Source organism: Pristis pectinata, chromosome 2 (assembly GCF_009764475.1).
Source record: "Pristis pectinata isolate sPriPec2 chromosome 2, sPriPec2.1.pri, whole genome shotgun sequence".
Taxonomy (NCBI): domain Eukaryota; kingdom Metazoa; phylum Chordata; class Chondrichthyes; order Rhinopristiformes; family Pristidae; genus Pristis; species Pristis pectinata.
Window position 1 is genome coordinate 28,495,933 of NC_067406.1, and position 20,493 is coordinate 28,516,425.

Genomic DNA, 20,493 nt, shown 5'->3' on the forward strand with positions numbered 1-20,493 from the left:
AAAAACGTTAGAAACAATTATTAAGGAAGTAATAGAAGCACATTTGGAAAATCATAATCAAATCAAGCAGAGTCAGTGTGACTCTATGAAAGGGAAATCTATTGGAGTTTTTAGAGGATGTCTCAACCAGAGTGGATGGAGGGGAACCAGTAGAAGCATTGTATTTGGACTTCCAGAAGACATTCCCAAATTGTCTCATAAAAGATTAAGTCAGAAGGTAGGAGCTCATTTTGTTGGAAGTAACATTTTGGCAGAGATAGATGATTGGCTAACAGACAGGGAGCAGTAGTCGTGAAAAGGGGATCACTTTCAGGTTGGCAACCTATGATCATTGGGGTACCACAAAGATCAATCAACTGTTTGTATATTAATGACTTGGAGGAAAGAAGTCACATTGGCAGATGATACAAAAATAGATGGGAAGTCAAGTTGTAAGAAGGATATAAACAGTTTACAGAGAAATATTGGTTAGCTGAATGGGTAAAAATTTGGCAAATGGAATGTAATGTTCATTTTGGAAGGAAGAACAAAAGAACAGTATTATTTAAAATAGAGAGATATAGAAAACTACAGCACAAAGAGATTTGGGATCCTTGAGGTACAGAAAGCTAACTCACAAACGCTAATGGAATGCTGGCCCTTATTTCAAGGTGATTGAAATATAAAGGCTGGGATGTCTTACTGCAACTGTACACAACACTAGTGAGACTGCATCTAGTGTACTGTGAACAATTTTGATCCCCCTACTTAAGATATTATGATCCTCGGTCTGGAGGGGTTAGACTATGGGTTGGGACTGTATTTATTAGAGGTTAGAAAAATGAGAAGCTGTCTTATTGAAATGTATAAGTTCTTTGGGGATTAGACAGAGTAAATGCTGAGTGGATGTGTGCTCTCATGAGAGAGTTCAGAAGCAGGGAACATGGTCTCAGAATAAAGGAGCACCAGTTTAACACAGATGAGGAAGAATTTCTTCTCCTAGAGGGTTGTGAGTCTTTGGAATTCCTTGCCACAGAGAGCTGTAGGGGCAGAGTCCTTGGGTATACTTAAGGCTGAGATAGATTTTTAATCAGTAAGGGATTCAAGCATTAATGGAAAAGGGCAGGAAAGTGGACTTCAGCAATGCGAGATCTGCCATGATCCTATTGAATGGTGGAGTAGGTTTGCAGGCCAAATGACCTCCTCCTGTTCCTCTTTCTTATGGTCTTATTCTTCCTTAGTTAAGGAAACTAACATTATACCCAATAGTTTTGATGCAATCGTAACAAGGTTTTCTATTTAATTGCAATGTTTCTTTACTCTTTTCCTCAAATTCCTTTGTAATAAAAGTAAAGATAATTATTGCCATGGCTGCATGTGGTCTGTGATTTAAGAACAAAGACATTTAAATCCCTTTAATCCCAGAACTAAGTCCTTTGGCAGCAAGGCTGCTAATAGTGAAGTAACTAAAACTGAATATGCTCAATTGAGTTGAATTGAAGGAGGCTTATCTTGGAGGGTTGTTACAGAGATGAGAAGTCCTTCAAAGAACTTGAATTCAAATGTGAATATTTAGGGGAAAAAAACGATGCATTACAGAACTGATCCATTGATTAGTATGATGAATGAATGGGGCTTGACATGAATGAGAGACTGTAACAGAGTTTAGGATGACTTCATCAGAGTGTAGATAAGGGAGGCCAGTCAGGACAGACATGGAATCATCGTGTCTATACAGTGGCACACAATCAATTCAAATCACTTCTGAGGGCAGATGTGGAACTTCCAAACTTCCTGAAAGGTCCTTGCAGCTCACGTTCACACTGCATCCTCATGAGGGTAGTGGTGGAAAGCCAACTTCCTGCATGTATGATGACTTCATTCATTTCATTGGAGAGGAATAGCTCTGAGTGAAAGAGGTAGGTTTCAGTTTCTTCACATTTTTGAATTAACTAAATGTATTAAAAGTTAAAATTAATTAAAATTGTTTTAAATATATAAACACTGAAAATAATTAAAACCTATTTAATAATTATTTTAACACTTTTGGTAGTTTTTGAATATCTTTGAATGTCAGATACAGTTTTGATAGCCTGTAAACCAGCATTAAAAGCAGTACTGGGTGAAGGGCTTGCCTTTTTAGAGGGAACGCCCATATTTCACAGGACCTCGTGAATCAGGACACAACTTTGGGGTTAATGCCACTGCAGGTTATTATGCATGTGGGAGTGGTAAGTGCAGCCTGTTCCCTTATAACCGAGTTGTGGCTCACTGATCCATGCTGCAGCTTGGATGTGGCCTGAGGTTTAGAATTATCAAACACATGAATGAGGGCTAAAGCAGCAGATGATCTGAGGTTGGGTCAGAATTGGGCACAGTTGCAGAAGAGATAGGTAGTTGTAGTGATGGTGCGAGACTATGTCAATCATCCAACCCTTTTCTGAATCTTTCTCTCTACAATTCTGCATCCTGCCTCCAACAAACTTTCCCTTGAATGGAACTAATCAATGAAACAAATGGGAAAATATCCAACCTCTTTCATTCCCACTCCAGATCCAAGGTCACTTCATCCCCAGTCACTGAGCAGCAGTGTACAGATGCCACGTAGATCTTATTCCAAAGCTGAGCTCCAAATTGTCACTGTCTTATTCACTGAAGATGTGAGAGAATGGGCCTTACACAAAGCAGGTGCTCTCTGAGCCTGCTCCCACTGCACAATACCACCCAACAACATAAAGGTCCATGACAAGTGAAGAAAGACATTGATAATGAAATTCACCACTACCTCCAATGCATTACTAGTGGTCTTGGCTGTTTGAGGAAAAGAATTTCCAAAGATCTAGACCTTAAATTCACTACAAAGCTCATGGTGTAGTGAACAGCAGTGATCCCCACCTCTTAAATGCTTCAGAGGCATGGAATACCTACAGTATTCCAAAGTACTGGGAAGGTACTACCAATGTTGTCTCCACAAAATCCTCCAATTGCACTGGCAGGATAAGTGAACCATTGCCAAGATCAACATCCTTAGCATTAGGCTTAATATTTCTTGGTGTACTACTAGGATACATGATGAGGAATATTATTGATTAGTTTCAATAGACTAATAATAAAAGAAGACATTGTATGATTATGAAAAAAAAAGCTGGCGTTGGGAAAACTAAAACCTAAACAGAAAATCCTGAAAACATTCACCAGGTCAGACAGCACCAGTGGGAAAAGAAACATAGTTTCAGATCAAAGACCCTTTATTATAAGTAAATCGTTATGTTTTCTAGATGTAAGGTGGATTTGTATTTTTGCCTATGTGAGCAGGCATTGTGTAATTCATGGTTTGTTACCAAGTTACTGTATTACAACAAACTCTTACCTGCTGGAGTCCATTATTGAGGAGCAGTGGCAGGACATTTGGAAAGTCAGAATATAATTAGACAGAGTTAACGTGATTATATACTGTAAAAGGGAAATAAATCATCATTAATAAATTTGCCAGAGTTCTTTGAGAGCATAACAAAAGGGTGGGGGGACAAAAAGAACCGACATAATGTGGTGTATTTGGATTTCCAGAAGGCATTCAGTAAGGTGCCAGGTTAAAGATTACTACACAAGCTAAGAGCTCATGACATTGGAGGTAATATATTGGCATAAATAGAGAATTAGCTAATCAAAGAGAGTAAGGACAATTGAGTCATCTTCAGGTTGGCAATCTGTAACTAGGGTGGGTAGTTTACAGTGGCCAATTAATCTACCAACCTGCACAGCTTGGGATGTGGAAAGTAACTGGAGAACCTGAAGGAAACCCACACAGTCACATCTCCCTGTCACAGTCACATGCAAATACCACACAGACAGCGCCAGAGATCAGGATTGAACCCAGGTCGCTGGAGTTGTGAGGAAGCATCTCCACTGACTGTACCACTGTGCTCATGGAGGAATATACTTGCACAGGGGAAAACATATGGAGGGATGTACTTGGGTTAGAGAGTGTTCATTAGGTTAGTCCCTTGGATGATGTGGTTATCTTCTAAAGAATGGTTGAACAGATTGAGCCTATATTCACCAGAAAATAATATGAGGTGATCTTTTTGAAATAAGTTATTTTCAAAATAAGATCTGGGGGGCCAAGACGGACCATTTTGATCTATAAGGGTAATAGGAAATGGGCAAGCAAGTGGAGACCAGGATTAGCTGTAATCTTATTGAATTGTGGAGCATGTTCAAACTCAAGTAGCCATATGGTCTACAACTACTCCTACTTTCTATGTTCTTTGAAAATGACTACAGCTGCTAGATTTATTGCTGCTTCTGGAGTATTCCTATAAATCAAAATGTAAGCCATTTTGATTCTCATCCAAGTCCCAATAAAAGCCAGCATTCCAGATTAAAAATCAATGGCTAGAATTGGGGATCATAAGACTGGCCTAAATGAACGGAAACAATGAACCTACTCCATAAATCAGGAGCCGGTCAGACTGCAGAGATCAATGGTAAGGCTGACAGAAGTCTGCAGTGGGTATTTTCACTGGCATCAGGGCTTATTCAGGAAATTGTGTTACTTGGAAAAAAAATTGTACCTCATGAGGCAAGTGCAGGATATGGAGGTAATTGTTGCAGGATGTCATGTTAAAATGAATCGCTTGCTTTAGGTGTAGTGACAGTTGATAATACAAATGGAACCTTATGATGTGTAAACAGGTCTTTGAAAATAAAAGTTTAGATTTTTGTAAGTGGAATTAATAGTGTAATTCATTTTAGTACCGAAGCATCTAAGTGAAAGTTCAAGGACAACACTACAAAAGATGAAAATCATTGATCCAAAATTGGATAGATCGAGAATTGTAGGAAAAAAATAGGATTTTAGGAGGAAATGAAAACTGAAAAAGTTAAGGAATTTCACAATTTTGAAATCCCATAGGGAATGTGTTTGATTTGGTCTAATAGCAAGTCATTAAGATGCAGTAAGTACAAACAGTAGAGGAAACATAAAAATGTATGCAATTTATGGGTTCAGATTTGGAATGGAGAATTTATGGAACCAGATTACAAGTTTATAAATTTAAAGCTAAACTAAACAAGAAAGGAGGCACTTAAAAGTTGTTACTTTATCATGGCTGCTTGGCTTTGTGAATGCATATGTAAATGTAACATTAATATATGAAAAACAGGATGAAGATAAACATAATCTGAATAGCGATGGAGATTGATGTTAGTATCTGTAATTGAGTTGACTCCTGATGGAGCAGTAATTGGATTCAAGTATAAAGTTAAAATGAAACACCAATATATAAAGATAGAATTAGAAGCAGACCTAGCCCACTCCACCATTTAATAAGATCGTGGTTGATTTAATCGTAATGTCAGCTTCACATACCCCTTAACCTTCCGCTCTCTTGTTTATCAAGTAAATATGTAAAACACTACTATAAAAAAAAATTCAAATTCTGTGCTTCCACTGCCCTTTCAGGAAGAGAGTTCAAAAGAAACATAACCTTAAGAGAATAATGAATCACCTCAGAAGTGAAGTGATTCTTAAATGAGTATTCTGTATATTTAAACAGTAGTACCTAGTTCCAGATTGTCCCACAAGAGAAAGCATCCTCCTCACATCCACCCAGTTAAGATCCCTCAGTCACAAGAAACAGCAGATGCTGGAATCCAGAGCAAAAAACACACTGCTGAAGGAATTCAGCAAGCCAGGCCACCAAGTTTTTCACTGTACCTCGGTACAAGTGACAATAATAAACCAATACCAATCTGTGGAGGTAGAGGGATAGTCAACTTCTCAGGTTGAGACATTGCATCAGGATTGCGAATATAGAGGGGAGATAGCCACTATAAAGAGGTAAGGTGGTGGGGGGGTGGGGTGGGAAGAGTAGTGTGAGGCAGGAGCTAGCAGGCAATAGGTGGAACCTGATACAGGGTTTTGACCTGAAATGTCGACAATTCCTTTCAGTGATGCTGCTCAACCCGCTGAGTTCCTCCAGCAGATTGTTCGTTTCAATAGGTGGAACCAGGCGAGGAGGTTGATGATGGGCAGATGGAGCCCAGTTGAGGGAGGGGAGGAGAGGATGGAGGTAGAGACAGAGACAGGAAGAAGATAAGTGGGGACAACAAGGGGCTGCAGATTCTGCAATCTGAGGTAAGGAAGGTGGTAAGTGGAACCAGATAAGAAAGGGATGCTGGGTAGGTAGAACCAACGGGGAAGGGGAGAGGAGACCCACTATGTGGCTGGTGGGCAAATCAAACCAGGTGGGGGCTAGGAAAGAAACTGGGTAACAGGGGGCTGAGGAGTTGAGTTTGAAAAGAATGGGGGATGTGAGAGAGCCCAGTAGAACCAGGAGAGAGAAGGGAACACGGGGTGTGTGTTACTTCAAATTGGAAAATTCAGTGTTCGTACCATTGGGTGTAAATTACCCAGCTGGAATATGAGGTGCTGTTCTTGTAATGAGACCAAATGCAAACCCATACATTGTACGGTGTCAGTAGGACAAGGTTACCTAAGGCAGCAAGCAGCTTTGACAAAGCACCTAGGCATCAGTCGTCCTCTAGGAACAGAATAAAGAAATGTCTCCACAACAAAAATTGTGTGTGTTGTAGCTAATTTTCCTTTACTCAGAAATTAAATATGTGAGAGTTAAAGCACAATGGATGTTTTATTTGATTGCTCAAGTGTATTACAGCATTTCCCATACACAGAATGTTATAAGTTTAGATGGCTCTCCTGATATTGCAGATATCTGTCATGCTACATAATGTGCATTAGATGTTCCACAATAATTATCCAGAAAGTAATTTTCTCTGTATTGTCTTGGATGCTTTTCTAGAATTACTGGAGGAGTTCAGCCCGCTCGTGGAAAGACTGGGCTTTGATGAAAATTTTGTCGACATAACTGAACTAGTGGAGGAGAGATTGCAACAAATTGGAAATGGCGTTGTCCCAGCAGATTTGTTTGTATCTGGTCATGTGTACAGTAACCAGGGTAAGAACAGTTCCACCACAAACTGCATCGTCTAGCTATTGATCGTTGTTCCTTCAACTTTCGAGGACCCGGTCACTTCAATTCTGCCTGTGACTTTTTCTGCCCTTCTATCTCTTTGTCTTCCTTTTCAGGACACATTAAAACCTATCTTTTTGACTTTTTTTTGCCATCTGCCCTTATGTCTCCTTATGTTCCTCAGAATCGTAATTTGTTTGATAATACATCTGTGAAGAGCCTTGGGTTGTTTTACTTCATTAAAGGTGCTAAATAAATGCAAATTGTTGTACCGCTGTATAAGATCATTCAAATGCATCCAGGAATTGGTTGTCCAAGCTTAGAATAAATCTAAACTTAACGTTTACTCTCTGCTTCCTACAGCTGCTGCACAAAATACAATTAATGCTAAAGAACATAGAATAGTACAGTACAGTACGGGCCCTTCAGCCTACGATGTTGTGTTCAACCAATATAAACAACTACTCCCTGATCAAGCTAACCCTTCCCTCCTACACAGCCTATAACCCTCCACTTTACTTTCTTCCATGTGCCTATTTAACAGTCTTTTAAATGTCCCTATTGTATCAGCCTCTTCTACCACCCCCAGCAGTGTGTTCCAGGCACCCACCACTGTGTAAAAAAAAAACCTACCTCTGATATCTCCCCTAAACTTTCCTCCTCTGACCTTAAACAGATGTCCTATGGTATTGGCCATTGCCACCCTGGGCAAAAGGTGCAGGCTGTCCACTCTATCTATGCCCCTCATAATCTTATACACCTCCATCAAGTTGCCTTTCATCCTGCATCGCTCCAAAGAGAAAAGCCCTAGCTCGCTCAACCTTTCCTCGTAAGACATGTTCTCTAATCCAGGCAACATCCTGGTAAATCTCCTCTGCACCCTCTCTAAAGCTTCCACATCCTTCCTATAATGAGGTGACCAGAACTGAACACAATAAGTGTGGTCTAACCAGAATTTTATAGAGCTGCAACATTGCCTTGAGGCTCTTGAACTCAATCCCCCGACTAATGAAAGCCGCCACACCATACGCTTCCTTAACTACCCTATCAACTTGTGCAGCAATCTTGAGGGATCTATGGACTTAGACCCCAAGATCCCTCTGCTCCTCCACACTGCTAAGAATTCTACCATTAATCTTGTACTCTGCCTTCAAGTTCATTTTCCAAAGTGTATCACTTCACACTTTTCCAGATTGAACTCCATCTGCCACTTCTCTGGCCAACTCTGCAACCTGTCTATATCCCGTTGTAACCTATGACAACTTTCTACACTGTCCACAACACCACAAACCTTTGTGTCATCTGCAAACTTACTAACCCACGCCTCCACTTCTTCATCCAAGTCATTTATAAAAATCAAAAGGGGTCCTAAAGCAGATGGCTGCGGAACACCAACCTCCAGGCAGAATATTCTCCATCTTCTACCACCCTCTGCCTTCTGTGGGCAAGCCAATTCTGAATCCCCTCGGCCAAGTCTCCATGGATCCCATGCCTCACGACTTTCTGGATGAGCCTACTATGGGGAACCTTGTCAAGTGCCTTACTAAAGTCCATATACATCACATCCACCGCTCCACCTTCATCAATTTGTTTTGTCTCAATTTGAGAAAAACTCAAATTAGGCTCGTGAGGAATGACCTGCTCCTCACAAAGCCATGCTGACTATCCCTAATAAGACTCATAAATCCTGTCCCTAAGAATCCTCTCTAATAGCTATCCCTATTACCTTTCTTGAACAAGAGAACAACATCTGCCGTCCTCCAATTGTCTGGTACCACTTCTGTGGCCAGGAAGGAGGCAAGTATTATTGTCCCAGCAATCTCTTCCCTCGCCTCCCGTAGAAACCTGGGGTATATCCCGTCCATTCCTGGGGACTCACCTATCCTAATGTTTTTCAGAAGCTACCTCTGTGTTAACCTCAACATGCTCCAGCACATTAGCCTGTTTAATCTAGAAAATAAAGTGTTCCATGCATCAGTTGAGGAGAAGCCCTTTCTGTGACTCTCTCAAATCCACAAAGTGTTTTCTCTTAAAATCTCTCAACTACGTTTTATGCCTTTTTATGCAGAAATTACTGATCCAAGCTGATCTGTGATTATGTAGTCAATGGCCACCTTCTTACAAGTCATTCATGGATCCATATGTGAGTGTTGGGAGGCTATTTCACTTGGGGGCAGTGGGTTGGTGGGAGTGGTTATTACAACCTTATTTAATCTTGACCTTGCAACATGCACATATGTATTTTTCAGCAGGAGATATTAGGTAATGAACAGAACTGGGTCTCTGGGTGATTTATTTAGCCAATTGCTTGTACAAAAGACCCTCAGGCCATTTGTAGTACATTCTGCTGGTAAGCTGCTTTAGCACAGAACAGTAAAAGGAGTGTGGGAAACAGGAGTCCAGCGAGTTTAAAAGAAGGATGGGAGACCAAATCCCATTGAGTTTAATCAAGCATTTGCCTTAAACAAAGAATTAGGCAATTAAAACGTACATGGAGGGTAAAAAAAACAAAGTAATTTAATATGATAATATTTTAGTTATGTCCTTTATCTCTTTATTGATTTACTCTAATAAATAGAGGTCTGGCAGAGCAGTTCACACCCATGGAATGCATATTCCTTTGCCCTGTGGGAACTTCAGGATGTTTTCTGGACAATCATAAGTGCAGAAAGTGTGGACGAGTTTGAGCAGCAGCTGATGTCGCCGTGGATATCTGCGAGGCTGAGTGTATGGTGGATAGCATGATTCAGGAGAGTGCAGATAGAAAGGGCATGGATGACTGCCAGAAGACAAAAAGCTCTGGTGGATAGTTCAGGAAACCCCTAAGGTCATCTTGCTCTCTAAGCAGTGTTCAGTTCTGAATATGAATGAAGGAGGAATTTTCCCTGGGGAGTGTAGGCAGAGCCAAGACCACAACACTGTGGGTGCCTCAGCTGCTGAAGGGGGGAGAAGTGTCAAGAGAGCAATAATTGTGAGGGATCCTATAGTTAGGGAGGTAGGACCTGTACTGGTTGGTGAACTGCACCTCAACAGAGCTGAGACCAATGTCCTTGTGCTATAGGCAGAGGTTTCAACCAATTTGATGGGATGGACACAGAAAAGAGCAAAAAACATTAGGAGAGAGGAATAGCATCAAAACAGGAAATAAGAAGATGTAGCATAGAGCTAACCCGAGAGAGAGTACAGGAATGTTGGTTTACAGTGAATTAACATAAATACAAGAAGCATATTAAATAAGGCTGGTGATTTGCAGGTACAATTAACCACACAGGATTATGATGTCATGACAATAACAGAGATATGGCTAAAGAAGATAGGAATTGGTTCTAAATATTCCTGCTTTCAAAGTATTCAGGAAAAGTAAGGAAGGTAGGACAGGAGGTGTAGAGGCCGTATTGATTAAGGAGAATATTTCATTGCTGGAGAAGGAGGATGTTCTGGAATGTTCAAAGACAGAATCTAGAGTTAAGAAGCACTACAGGTGTTACTACACTACTACAACTATTTAATAAGCTGGCAACTAGAGGGAAGGATATAGTGGGGCAAATTTACAAGAAGTTACAAATAGAGGATGTTCAGGTGAACTTTCTTGATCAGTACATTTCTGGCCCAGTTACTGGAAAGTGGTTTACTTGACTGTGGTAAATGACCCTGGATAAGTGAAACAAGTATCAGTGAGGGAACATGTAAAAACAACAAACATGATATCATCGAATTTAGAATAGTGATGGAAAAGGATGTAGACCACCCCAAGGTAAAAATGGTCATTTAGAGGAGTGACAGTTTCAGTGGCAAGAGGAGAGGTCTGATTCAGGTAATCTGGATTCAGAGCTTGGCAAGCAAAATGGTAATTGAATAATGGGCGGTCTTTATGATGGAGATGTTTCAGCTCCAGTCTAGGTGCATCCTAGGAAGAGGGATAGAGAAAGTAAAGCCAGAGCCAAAAAGATAGAGAATAAAAGAGAGCAAAATAAAGAGCATATGACATATACCAGACTGAAGAAGTAGGCTGATTGCAGAAAGTTTAGATGGAAACATATTTAAAAAGGGAAATAAGGACCAATCAGAGATCAGAAACAAAATTTCATGGAGGCTTGAGGGCCGAGGTACTAAATGAATATTTTACACCAGTCTTTACCAAGGAAGAAGAGGTTGCTGGAGTGTCAGCAAAGGAAGATATAATTATGGATCTGGGTGGGCTAAAACTTAAGGTGCTAGAAGGGCCAGGTGCACCTGCACCCCCAGGTTGGGTCGCTGTAAAAAAAGCGGATGCTATGTTCGCATTCATTTCAAGAGGAATAGCGTATAAAAGTAAGGATGTGTTGATGAGGCTCTATGGGGCACTAGTGAGGCCTCATTTGGAGTACTGTGTGCAGTTTTGGGCCCCTTATCTTAGAAAGGTTGTACTGATGTTGGAGAGGGTTCAGAGAAGGTTTACAATGATGATTCCTGGAGTGAAAGGGCTGACATACGAAGAGCGTTTGTCGGTTCTTGGACTGTATTCATTGGAGTACAGAAGAATGAGAGAGGATCTCATAGAAACATTTCGAATGTTGAAAGGACTGGACAGAGTAGATGTGCTAAGTTGTTTCCCATGGTGGGTGAGTCCAGGACAAGAGGGCACAGTCTTAGAATTAGAGGGTACCCATTTAGAACAGAGATGCGGAGAAATTTCTTTAGCCGGAGGGTCGTGGATTTATGGAATTTGTTGCCACGTACAGCTGTGGAGTCTCAATCATTGGGGGTGTTTAAGGCGGAGATTGATAGGTATCTAATTAGTCACTGTATCAAGGGATATGGGGAAAAGGCTGGGAATTGAGGCTAGATGGGAGAATAGTTTAGCTCATGGTGAAGTGGCGAAGCAGACTCAATGGGCCGAATGGCCTACTTCTGCTCCTTTGTCTTGTGGTCTTGTGGATAAACCTCCAGCATCCAAGATTGCTGAGGCATAAGAGAGGAATTGCAGGGGTCCTGGCCATAATCTTCCAAATATCGGTGGATTCAGAGGTGATGCCCAAGGACTGAAAAACTCCAGATTTTATACCCATATTCAGAAAAGGCTGTAGCAATGATCTCAGTGACTACAGACCACTCTCAGTGATGGAGAAAGTTATAGAAACAATAATCTTGAATTAGCTGTTAATTGGATATGTGTGGATTAAATAGGGAAAGCTGGTGTGGATTTATTAAAGGCAAATCATGTCTAACTAACTTGATAAGTTTTGTTTTGAAGTGTTGTTGTGCTATAAATCGACTTCCAAAAGGTGTTTAATAAAGTGCTACTTTGGTGGCTTGTCATCAAGATTGAAGGATGTGGAATAAAAAGGGACTGTACCAACGTGGAAAGAAAATTGGCCAAGTAACAAGAAACAGTGTAGGAATGGATTGGGTTTTTTTGTACAAAGGGAATTGTCCAGCAGTTGGTACAAGAACCATTATTTTTCGAAATGTATATGTTAATGACTTGGACATGGATGAATAAAGCACAGTTTCCAAATCTGCAGATGGTACAAAACTTGTAGGTGTAGTGAAAAGTGCATTAATGATCTTCAAGGAGATGGTGGTAGGGCAGATAGATAGCCAATGAAATATAATCCTGAGAAATGTGAAGCGTTATGGTACGAAGAATGAAAAGAGGCAATTTACACTAGTGGACACAATTCTAAAGGGCATACACACACACAGAGATCTGGGGCTATGTGTATCTGGATCACTGAACGTAGCAGAACAGGTTGAGAAAGTAGTTTAAATAGCACATGGGATTCTAGAGGCACAGGGAAAGGTAACCATGATGAACGTTGAAAATCACTGGTTGTCTACAACTGGAGTATTGTGTATGGTTTTGGGCACCACACTTTGGGAAAGACGTAATGACTTTAGAAAAGGTGCAGTTGAGATTTACTGAAATGATTCTGGACTTGAGGGACTTAAGTTATATAGGTAGTCTGGAGAAGCTGGGCTTGTTCTTCTTGGAACAGAGTGTTGTGAGAGGTATGTAAAATCATGAAGAGTATAGATAGAGTAGATAGAGAGAAATTACTCCCATGAGCAGAAGAACTGGGGAGGCATGAAATGAAGGGGATTGACAAAAGAATCAAAAGAGACATGAGACCAAACTTCATAATGTAGTGAGTAAGTGGTTAAGGTCTGGAATGTATTGCCAGGGGAAATAGCGGAAACACATTGAATTAAAGCACTCGTATCAGTATCTGGAGGGAAAGAATTTGCAGGGCCTTGGGGAGAGGGCAGGGTAGTGGGACTAGTTATGTTGCACTTATAGGGGGCTGCAGTGGACTTTGTAGTCTGAATGGCCTTTTTATAAGCTGTCGTCATTCATTGATCAGTAGGGCATAGCTCCATAGAGAAAGCTTGGAGAATTACACACATACTGCCTCAAAATTTGATCAGAATTAAAGGATTGCATTAATATATCCTCAAAGTGACAGTCCCAAGATTCATTCATTCTTGTTTAAATCAAACTACAATCAATCTCTGTATAATATAATGTAAAAGGTTTAGTCTATGTGCATACTCCCTGGGCCACAATATAGTATTACACTTTACACAAGATTATTGGAAGCAATTATTATTTACTCTGGTCAAATCTCTTGCCATTTGTTTTGGAATTGCAGAGAAACGCTCAAATAATTTAAAATGCTAGAGCCACAATGCTTACATTACCTTCTATCCACAAGCAAAGCTAGGTTTCTAAGCTCCAACAAATGTTTTAATAAATGTACTCAGCATTTACCTAACATTAATTAAATGCTGTACTCTCAAGTAGAAAATGCTCCATTTTAGCTGAAGACTTAAATATGCATTAGATGGTATATTGCTTTTTCATATATAACAAAGACTATTTTTGTCAAATGTGACAAGATATGCATTAGTATGTTAAGTATGGTGTGGCTGGTTTCTATCTTCAAATATAGCCCTTTCTGCTATGGTTTACACTGCTCTTAAAACTTGGCAGAGCCCAACATTAATGTTATTAGCACAATGTTCTAACAAGATCAAATGGAAATTTTGGTCGGTTATAGGAGACAATTGATGTGCTAGGGGATAAAAAAGGAGGAATAAAAGAAAGAAGGTAGACGTTGTTTATAATAATCCCTTTTGCAACCTTTCACAATGTCATGACATCCCATAGTTCTTGAAGTGCTCCAGAAGTGTAGTGACTTTGTAATGTATAGGGGAACAAAACATTTAAAATCCATCTGGAAAACATTTTAAGGTTTTTAAATGCATCAGCAACCTTTGCCTGTGCAGAACTGGAAGGGAAAGAAGTTCATAGATGCAGGCCTGAATTTGATTACTATTGCAGGCTTATAATTGGCCTCTTCCTCCTGTACTCTCTGGTGTTTTTAACAAGACTACAAGGAAGTTTTCTCCCTGGACAGATCAGCTCTCTATTATGCCACCTGCACATTTCAGCTGTCAGCTGACTGCCTGTAGGATGCATGACAACCATTGGTATCAAATGGTAAAGCTCAGTACTCTCTCCACTGCTCATGCAGACTTTGAGAAGAGGGAATTTTAATCGCCATAAAAACTATTTAAGTGCAGGAAGCTTGTCTGTGTCTTCTTCTCATCTTTTAAATTCCCCCGGCACATTCTGCTCAAAACTGCTATTCAGCACTAATTCCTCCTTCTCAGTAGTGACTTCAGATCCCAGCTCCTTGCTGTCCCTGCCTAGTTGTAGATGGTTTCATTCCTGTCTCTCGCTGCTCCCAACAAATAATCGGCATAACGTTTCTTTAATTTTAACAATGAATGGGCAGCGGCAGTTATCTCTTATTCTTTTCCCAAAGTTAAAACTCCATTGAATATATATGTCCCAGGTAGAGCTGATATTCCGTAATTTGAAGCCAGACTAGAGAATCTTCACTGAAGCAGGAAGGTTGCTTTAGGTGGTGACGGCTACATATTTCAAGTCCCATGTTACTGTAACACCATATACTTCCTTGGTTTATTTACAATTTGCAGCTTTATTGAAAGATTCCTGAGTTTTTTGCAGAAATGAAAGCAGGCTTGCACAGGCTATTACCATGTACTGGTAAGAAAGTCACTAACACCATGTTTGCATTATTGCTGAATCAATAAGAAATTTAAGTTATTTTCACCATAAGGAATGTGAATAATATAATTTTCTATAAATAAGAGAAGACATTGAAGCTTTGTTCATTACTTTATTTCTGTACAGCATTAAATATAGCTGATGGAAAACATGTTCGGCTGGCTCTTGGTTCAAAAATTGGAGCTGAAATGAGAACAGCAATATACGAAAGGATTGGTCTCACCAGTAGTGCAGGAATTGCATCCAATAAATTGTTGGCCAAGCTGGTGTCAGGGACATTTAAACCCAACCAGCAAACTACATTGTTACCTGAAAGTATCCAAGACTGTATGGGGAACCTTGTGCAGCTCAAACAAGTGCCTGGTAAGACATCCGGACTAAGCTACTTAATTTTCAGGTTTTTTTTACGCACTTACAGGATCTGAGCATTTCTATATTTACCATCTTTGTTGTCCTTGAGAAGTAATGGTGAACCACCATCCTGAGCCTCCACAATTCCACTATTGAAGAAACTATTTCAGTGCTGTGGGTCGAGAGCACCACTGTTTTGATCAAGTGGTAATGATGGAACAGCGATATATTTGCGAGTAATGATTGTGTGTAACTCGGGGGAACTTAGAGGTGGTGAGGTTCATATGCACCAGCTGTCCTTGACCTTTTCAGGTTTGCAAGGAAACCTTTGGGAATTATTGCTGCGCATCCTCTATACATAGTGGTCACGGCATATTGGTGGTGAAAGGAGTTTAGGATAGTAGATGGGATGCCAGGCATGTGGGTTGTTCTCCTTCTGTGGATGTTTTACAAACAGGGAATAATTTAACAGATTAAGGTTGTAATTTATTATGAATAATATTTTTGAAAACTACTCAAGCGGGTAACAGGTTCTGTAACTGTAACCCGTTACCTTTTTGTCAGTATCTTTTGAACTTCCTGTCAATTGCTATGTTCTAGATCACAATCTTTTTAACAATGTGTAAAAGAAATCAATCATGGTATATAACTGCACTGAACAGAAAGGCCAGATTTGACCCCTAGTGCCTGCTAACTTGAATGACATCAATGGAGAAACACTTTAAGTATTAAAGTTTTCAATTCTTATGCAAAAGAGGATTTTTTTCTAATTTTAGCAACCAGAGGATGTTTGCATGGTTGGGGAGTGGGGCGTGGTCGTTTGTTCCAAGTAATCATCCAAAAACATGTATAATTTGAGATGATAGATGCATACCCCATAAAATTTTGCAGGGAGAACTCTTCTTTCCTGATCCCTATTAAAATTGTCCTGTAAATTTGTGAAAGAATTTGATGCAGAATGATTTTTGGTTGCTTTGCATTTTTTTTTATCCTCTTCTTCCTTTTGAGAAAGCATCTCATCTCAAGAGAGTTTCTCCTTTCTGATGAGCAGTTTAAAACTGGAAATTAATTTGGACAAAATCAGCATTGTGATAAATTAGTTGATGCAAATGAAAAGAGTAAAATGAAGGGCATGGTACTTCATGCTAGGGCATTCTGCGGTTGAATTTTGTTTCTAATTTTATTTGTTTCATTTTAACATGCTATTTCAGGGATTGGTCCTAAAACTGTCAGGCGTCTTGAGTTTCTTGGAATTCACACCATTCATGCTCTGCAAACGTTTCCATTGGACCTGCTGGAGAAGGATCTAGGAGTGTGCATAGGTCAACGAATACACAAGCTTAGCTTTGGAGAAGACAACTCTCCTGTTACCCCAAGAGGTCCACCCCAGGTAATTTCTTGACCAAAAAACAACCTGCTGGAGGAACTTGGCAGGTGAGTAACATCTGTCTGGGGGAAGAAATTGTCGACATTTCAGTTAGAGATCCTGCATTGGTCCTGATTTTAGCTGTTTCCAGCATTTGCCTGAAGGGAATATGGCTGAATTTAAATTTGTAATAGAAGATCCTGTGCATTTTTGAGAAAGCCTCTGCAACACTTTGATAAAACAGGTAACAACTCCAGCTGTATTTAATTTGTGAGCCCATTGGTGACTCGATGGGTCTTTGGTCATGTGCAAGAATAAGAAGTGAGAGTTAGCAGACAATTCAGCTGTGTAGAGACTGGGTCAGTTAGGGTGGAGAGAAAAGCCTTGTTCTCTAAACTCAATCTTGCCCTCCCTAATCCAGCAGGCATCACTCTGAATGCAACCAGGAGCACTGGTTATTTCTTTTAAATATTACTGGTGCACGAGACACTGAGACCAAATGTTGCTGAAGCAGCAAATGAAATACTCAAAGAGATATTACTGGATAAGATTTGTAATCCCACTATTATTAGCCCACTGTATTCGGGTAACTCAATATAAATTGAACTTTCTAATATGTTTAGATCCTTGTGATATATTGCAGGCACTTACCAATCAGTCAAATGATTTAAAGTTGACTTTTTCATGCAGATCAACATTAATCTCCTGCAAGGGTTTAAAACAGTTTGTTAATTACCTGCACATTTTCCTCAGTCCCTCAGTAATGAAGATTCCTTCAGGAAATGTTCCTCATTAGTTGAAATCCGAATGAAACTTGCAGAGCTGCTGATCAGTCTTCTAATCAGGTTTGTGAGACCTTTTCACTTGACCTTATAAAAATCTTTTTAACTGATGACATTTACATCATGGTATTATCCCATGTTTATACAAAGAATTCATAATTTTTAAAAAAGGGAGCTGACTAATATCAGTTTATATAAAAGAAAATCTTCAAGCTCCTGGCCATCTCCTCAAGTATTTCAATGCCATCGTATTATGTAAGTCAGATTGTGAGAATATTGACATTTGATTCTGCCAACTCCACATTTCCTTGCAATAATGTCCTGGACAAGACAGATGAAGGTTGTGCCTTCACAAAGTTATATGGAAAACCCGGGGCACATGGTTAGATTCTAAATCAGTTGTGCTGAGGACTGGTTTCCAGCTGTTTTAGCAAACTTGATCTGCCAGTTGAACTGGTGGATTTTTGGCTGCTCTTTTTTTTATTTCTATTTATAATAAAAATGAAATAGATTGGAAATCAAATTGACAAACATTACGCTGCTATTTTTGATTCTTTGGAGTTGAGTGAAACAAGAGAGAGGGAGTTTAGTACTGCATTAACAAATAAATCTAAATACAGAGAAAGCATTACTGCCTATCTTTCCATGAATACCTATTGTAATATCCTCAAAAATGAAGGGTTAATTTGCTTGCTTATGAGCTTTCCTATTCATATGCATAAATTATCTAAAATATTTTGCATTATTTTGACTTTTTATGCTCAATGTAGAGGCCACCATGAAAACCTACCATGTGCATGTATAAAGTACCAGGTAAGGTTGTTATCTGTCCAGTGTCCTTGTAGTGGTTGTGTACTCCAACACTGGCTGCTTAAAATAGCAAGTGACATTTCCCACCATTAGTGCACCTTATCAGCAGTTTGTAAAGTTCACAAATTAAGAATATAATATGTGTTCATAAAGAGGAAGTATTAAATGCCATGAACAGTGCCACTGATGTGCTGTGGATCCCATGGCTGTATTAGCAATCAAACTGAACACAATGACGTTGCCTTTATTATAAAACTCTAGGGTTCTGTGCTTCAGTGAACGAACTGTATTTGCCTTGAGAACATTACAGTTGTTTTTTTGCAGATTGCAGAAAGATGGGCGTGTACCACGGACTATAAGATTAACAATTAGACGCTCTTCAACCACTAACAAATGGTTCAATCGGGAGAGTCGACAGTGCCCTGTTCCAAACCAATTAATGCAGAAACTTAACACAGGTGATGTTATTGTTATTTTCATATTCTCTCATATTTCCTTACAAAATAGAAAGAGGCTATTCAACCTACTGAGCCAATTCCAGCTCTCTGAGCAATCCCATCAATTCTATTCCTTCACTTATTTCCCTGTAACCTGTTTTCACTCTCACATGCTCTCTGTATTTCTTTCTCAACTCCCCCAAATGCTCCTACCACCCACCTACACCAGGGTAATTTATAATAGCCTGTAAACTGAACAACCAGCATGCCTTTGCAATGTTTGACGAAACCAAAGGAAACTCAGGCAGTCACAGGGAGAACATGCAAACTCCACACAGGTAGCATTGGTAGCCAGAACTGAACCTGGGTCACTCAATCTGTAGTGCTATTGTGCTGCCCTTTTTGCACTTACCTGGTGAGGTGGGGAGGCATGCCCCAAGGGACTTTCACTTCTGGTGGGAAGCACCTGGGCATGACCTAGTCTAGAGATAGTGGCAGTGGGAAGTTTGACTGGGGTGATGTACCTGTCACACTGTAATGCAGGTGTTCTGAGGTGAGCTCAGGGAAGACAAAATCCTGCCACGGAGAAGACAGGCAAAAGATCGTTTCATCTTGATTTTCAGTATGAGTACCAACTGTGAAAGAGGGGAAGGGACTACACTGATGAGTAGGCGGCTGGTTGCTATTGGCAGCTGTGTCTTCAGCCATCAAGGCCCTAACCTCTAGAGTTCACTGTCTACCTCTTTCCTACTTTAAGATGTTTATTAACCCTTAAACCATTGTTCAAGATTTTGGTCATCCATCCTAATATCTCATTATAAAACTCAGTGCTACAATTTGTTTGATAAAGCTTCTGTGTTAATGTTAAAGGTGGTATATAAAAACAAGCCATTGTTGTAGAATTATTTGATGCAGCACACATGACTTAAAGTAGAATTTTTGAAGCATGCTGGTCTATACCTCGAGAGCGAGGCACTGTATTTACCTTAAAAGCAAGGAACAGTTTTCACTGATAATGCTCTTAAATGAAATGAGAATATCTGAAGATATGGCAAATGTATTTCAGCACAGAAAAGTATGAGCTATTTTTGTAAGAAAAATTAGATCATATATTACTTGAAAATAATAATGGAAATGGAGTAAATGAGCAAAAGGATTTGGAAAAATAAATGTGCAAATCACTATACATGTCAACAAAAGCAAACCAAGCGCTATCAAAACAGTGATGTTATGCCTATCAAGTAAAGATGAATGTCAGGCCTCTTTTATCCTGAAGAAAAAAAACAAGATTCTTTAAATCTTCAAGGTTTTGTAGACAGAGTGAAAGAGTTTCTGCATTTATTTAAGGGATAAATAAGGGGATTAGGAGGGCCAAAGGGGGCCATGAAATGTCCTTGGTAAGTAGGATTAAAGAGAATTTCAAGGCATTTTATACTTGCACTAAAAACAAGAGGATAATTAGGAAGAGGGTAGGACCACTTAAGGACAGAGTACAGAATGTATGCTTGGAGTCAGAGGATGTGGGCAAAGTACTAAATGAGTACTTTGTATTGGTATTCACCAACGAGAAGGACATGGGAGATAGATCAGTGTGGGGCATGCTAATGTGCTAGGGCATTTTGGGATCAAGAAGAAGGTGGTGCTGGGTCTCTTGAAGAGCATGAAGGTGCATAAATCCCCAGGGTCTGGTGGTATA

At 39.8% G+C, this 20,493-nt stretch overlaps 1 protein-coding gene across 3 annotated transcripts in view; it reads left to right on the plus strand.

Annotated features, from left to right (window-relative positions):
- poli (polymerase (DNA directed) iota) overlaps nucleotides 1-20,493 on the plus strand; it is a 67,773-nt gene that overhangs the window by 31,036 nt on the left and 16,244 nt on the right. For all 3 annotated transcript variants that reach the window (XM_052042233.1, XM_052042249.1, XM_052042242.1), the window contains 5 exons: nucleotides 6,804-6,959; nucleotides 15,178-15,414; nucleotides 16,614-16,792; nucleotides 17,522-17,613; nucleotides 18,685-18,818. In XM_052042233.1, coding sequence (XP_051898193.1) covers nucleotides 6,804-6,959; nucleotides 15,178-15,414; nucleotides 16,614-16,792; nucleotides 17,522-17,613; nucleotides 18,685-18,818 — 798 coding nt within the window. The remainder of the gene's footprint in view (nucleotides 1-6,803; nucleotides 6,960-15,177; nucleotides 15,415-16,613; nucleotides 16,793-17,521; nucleotides 17,614-18,684; nucleotides 18,819-20,493) is intronic.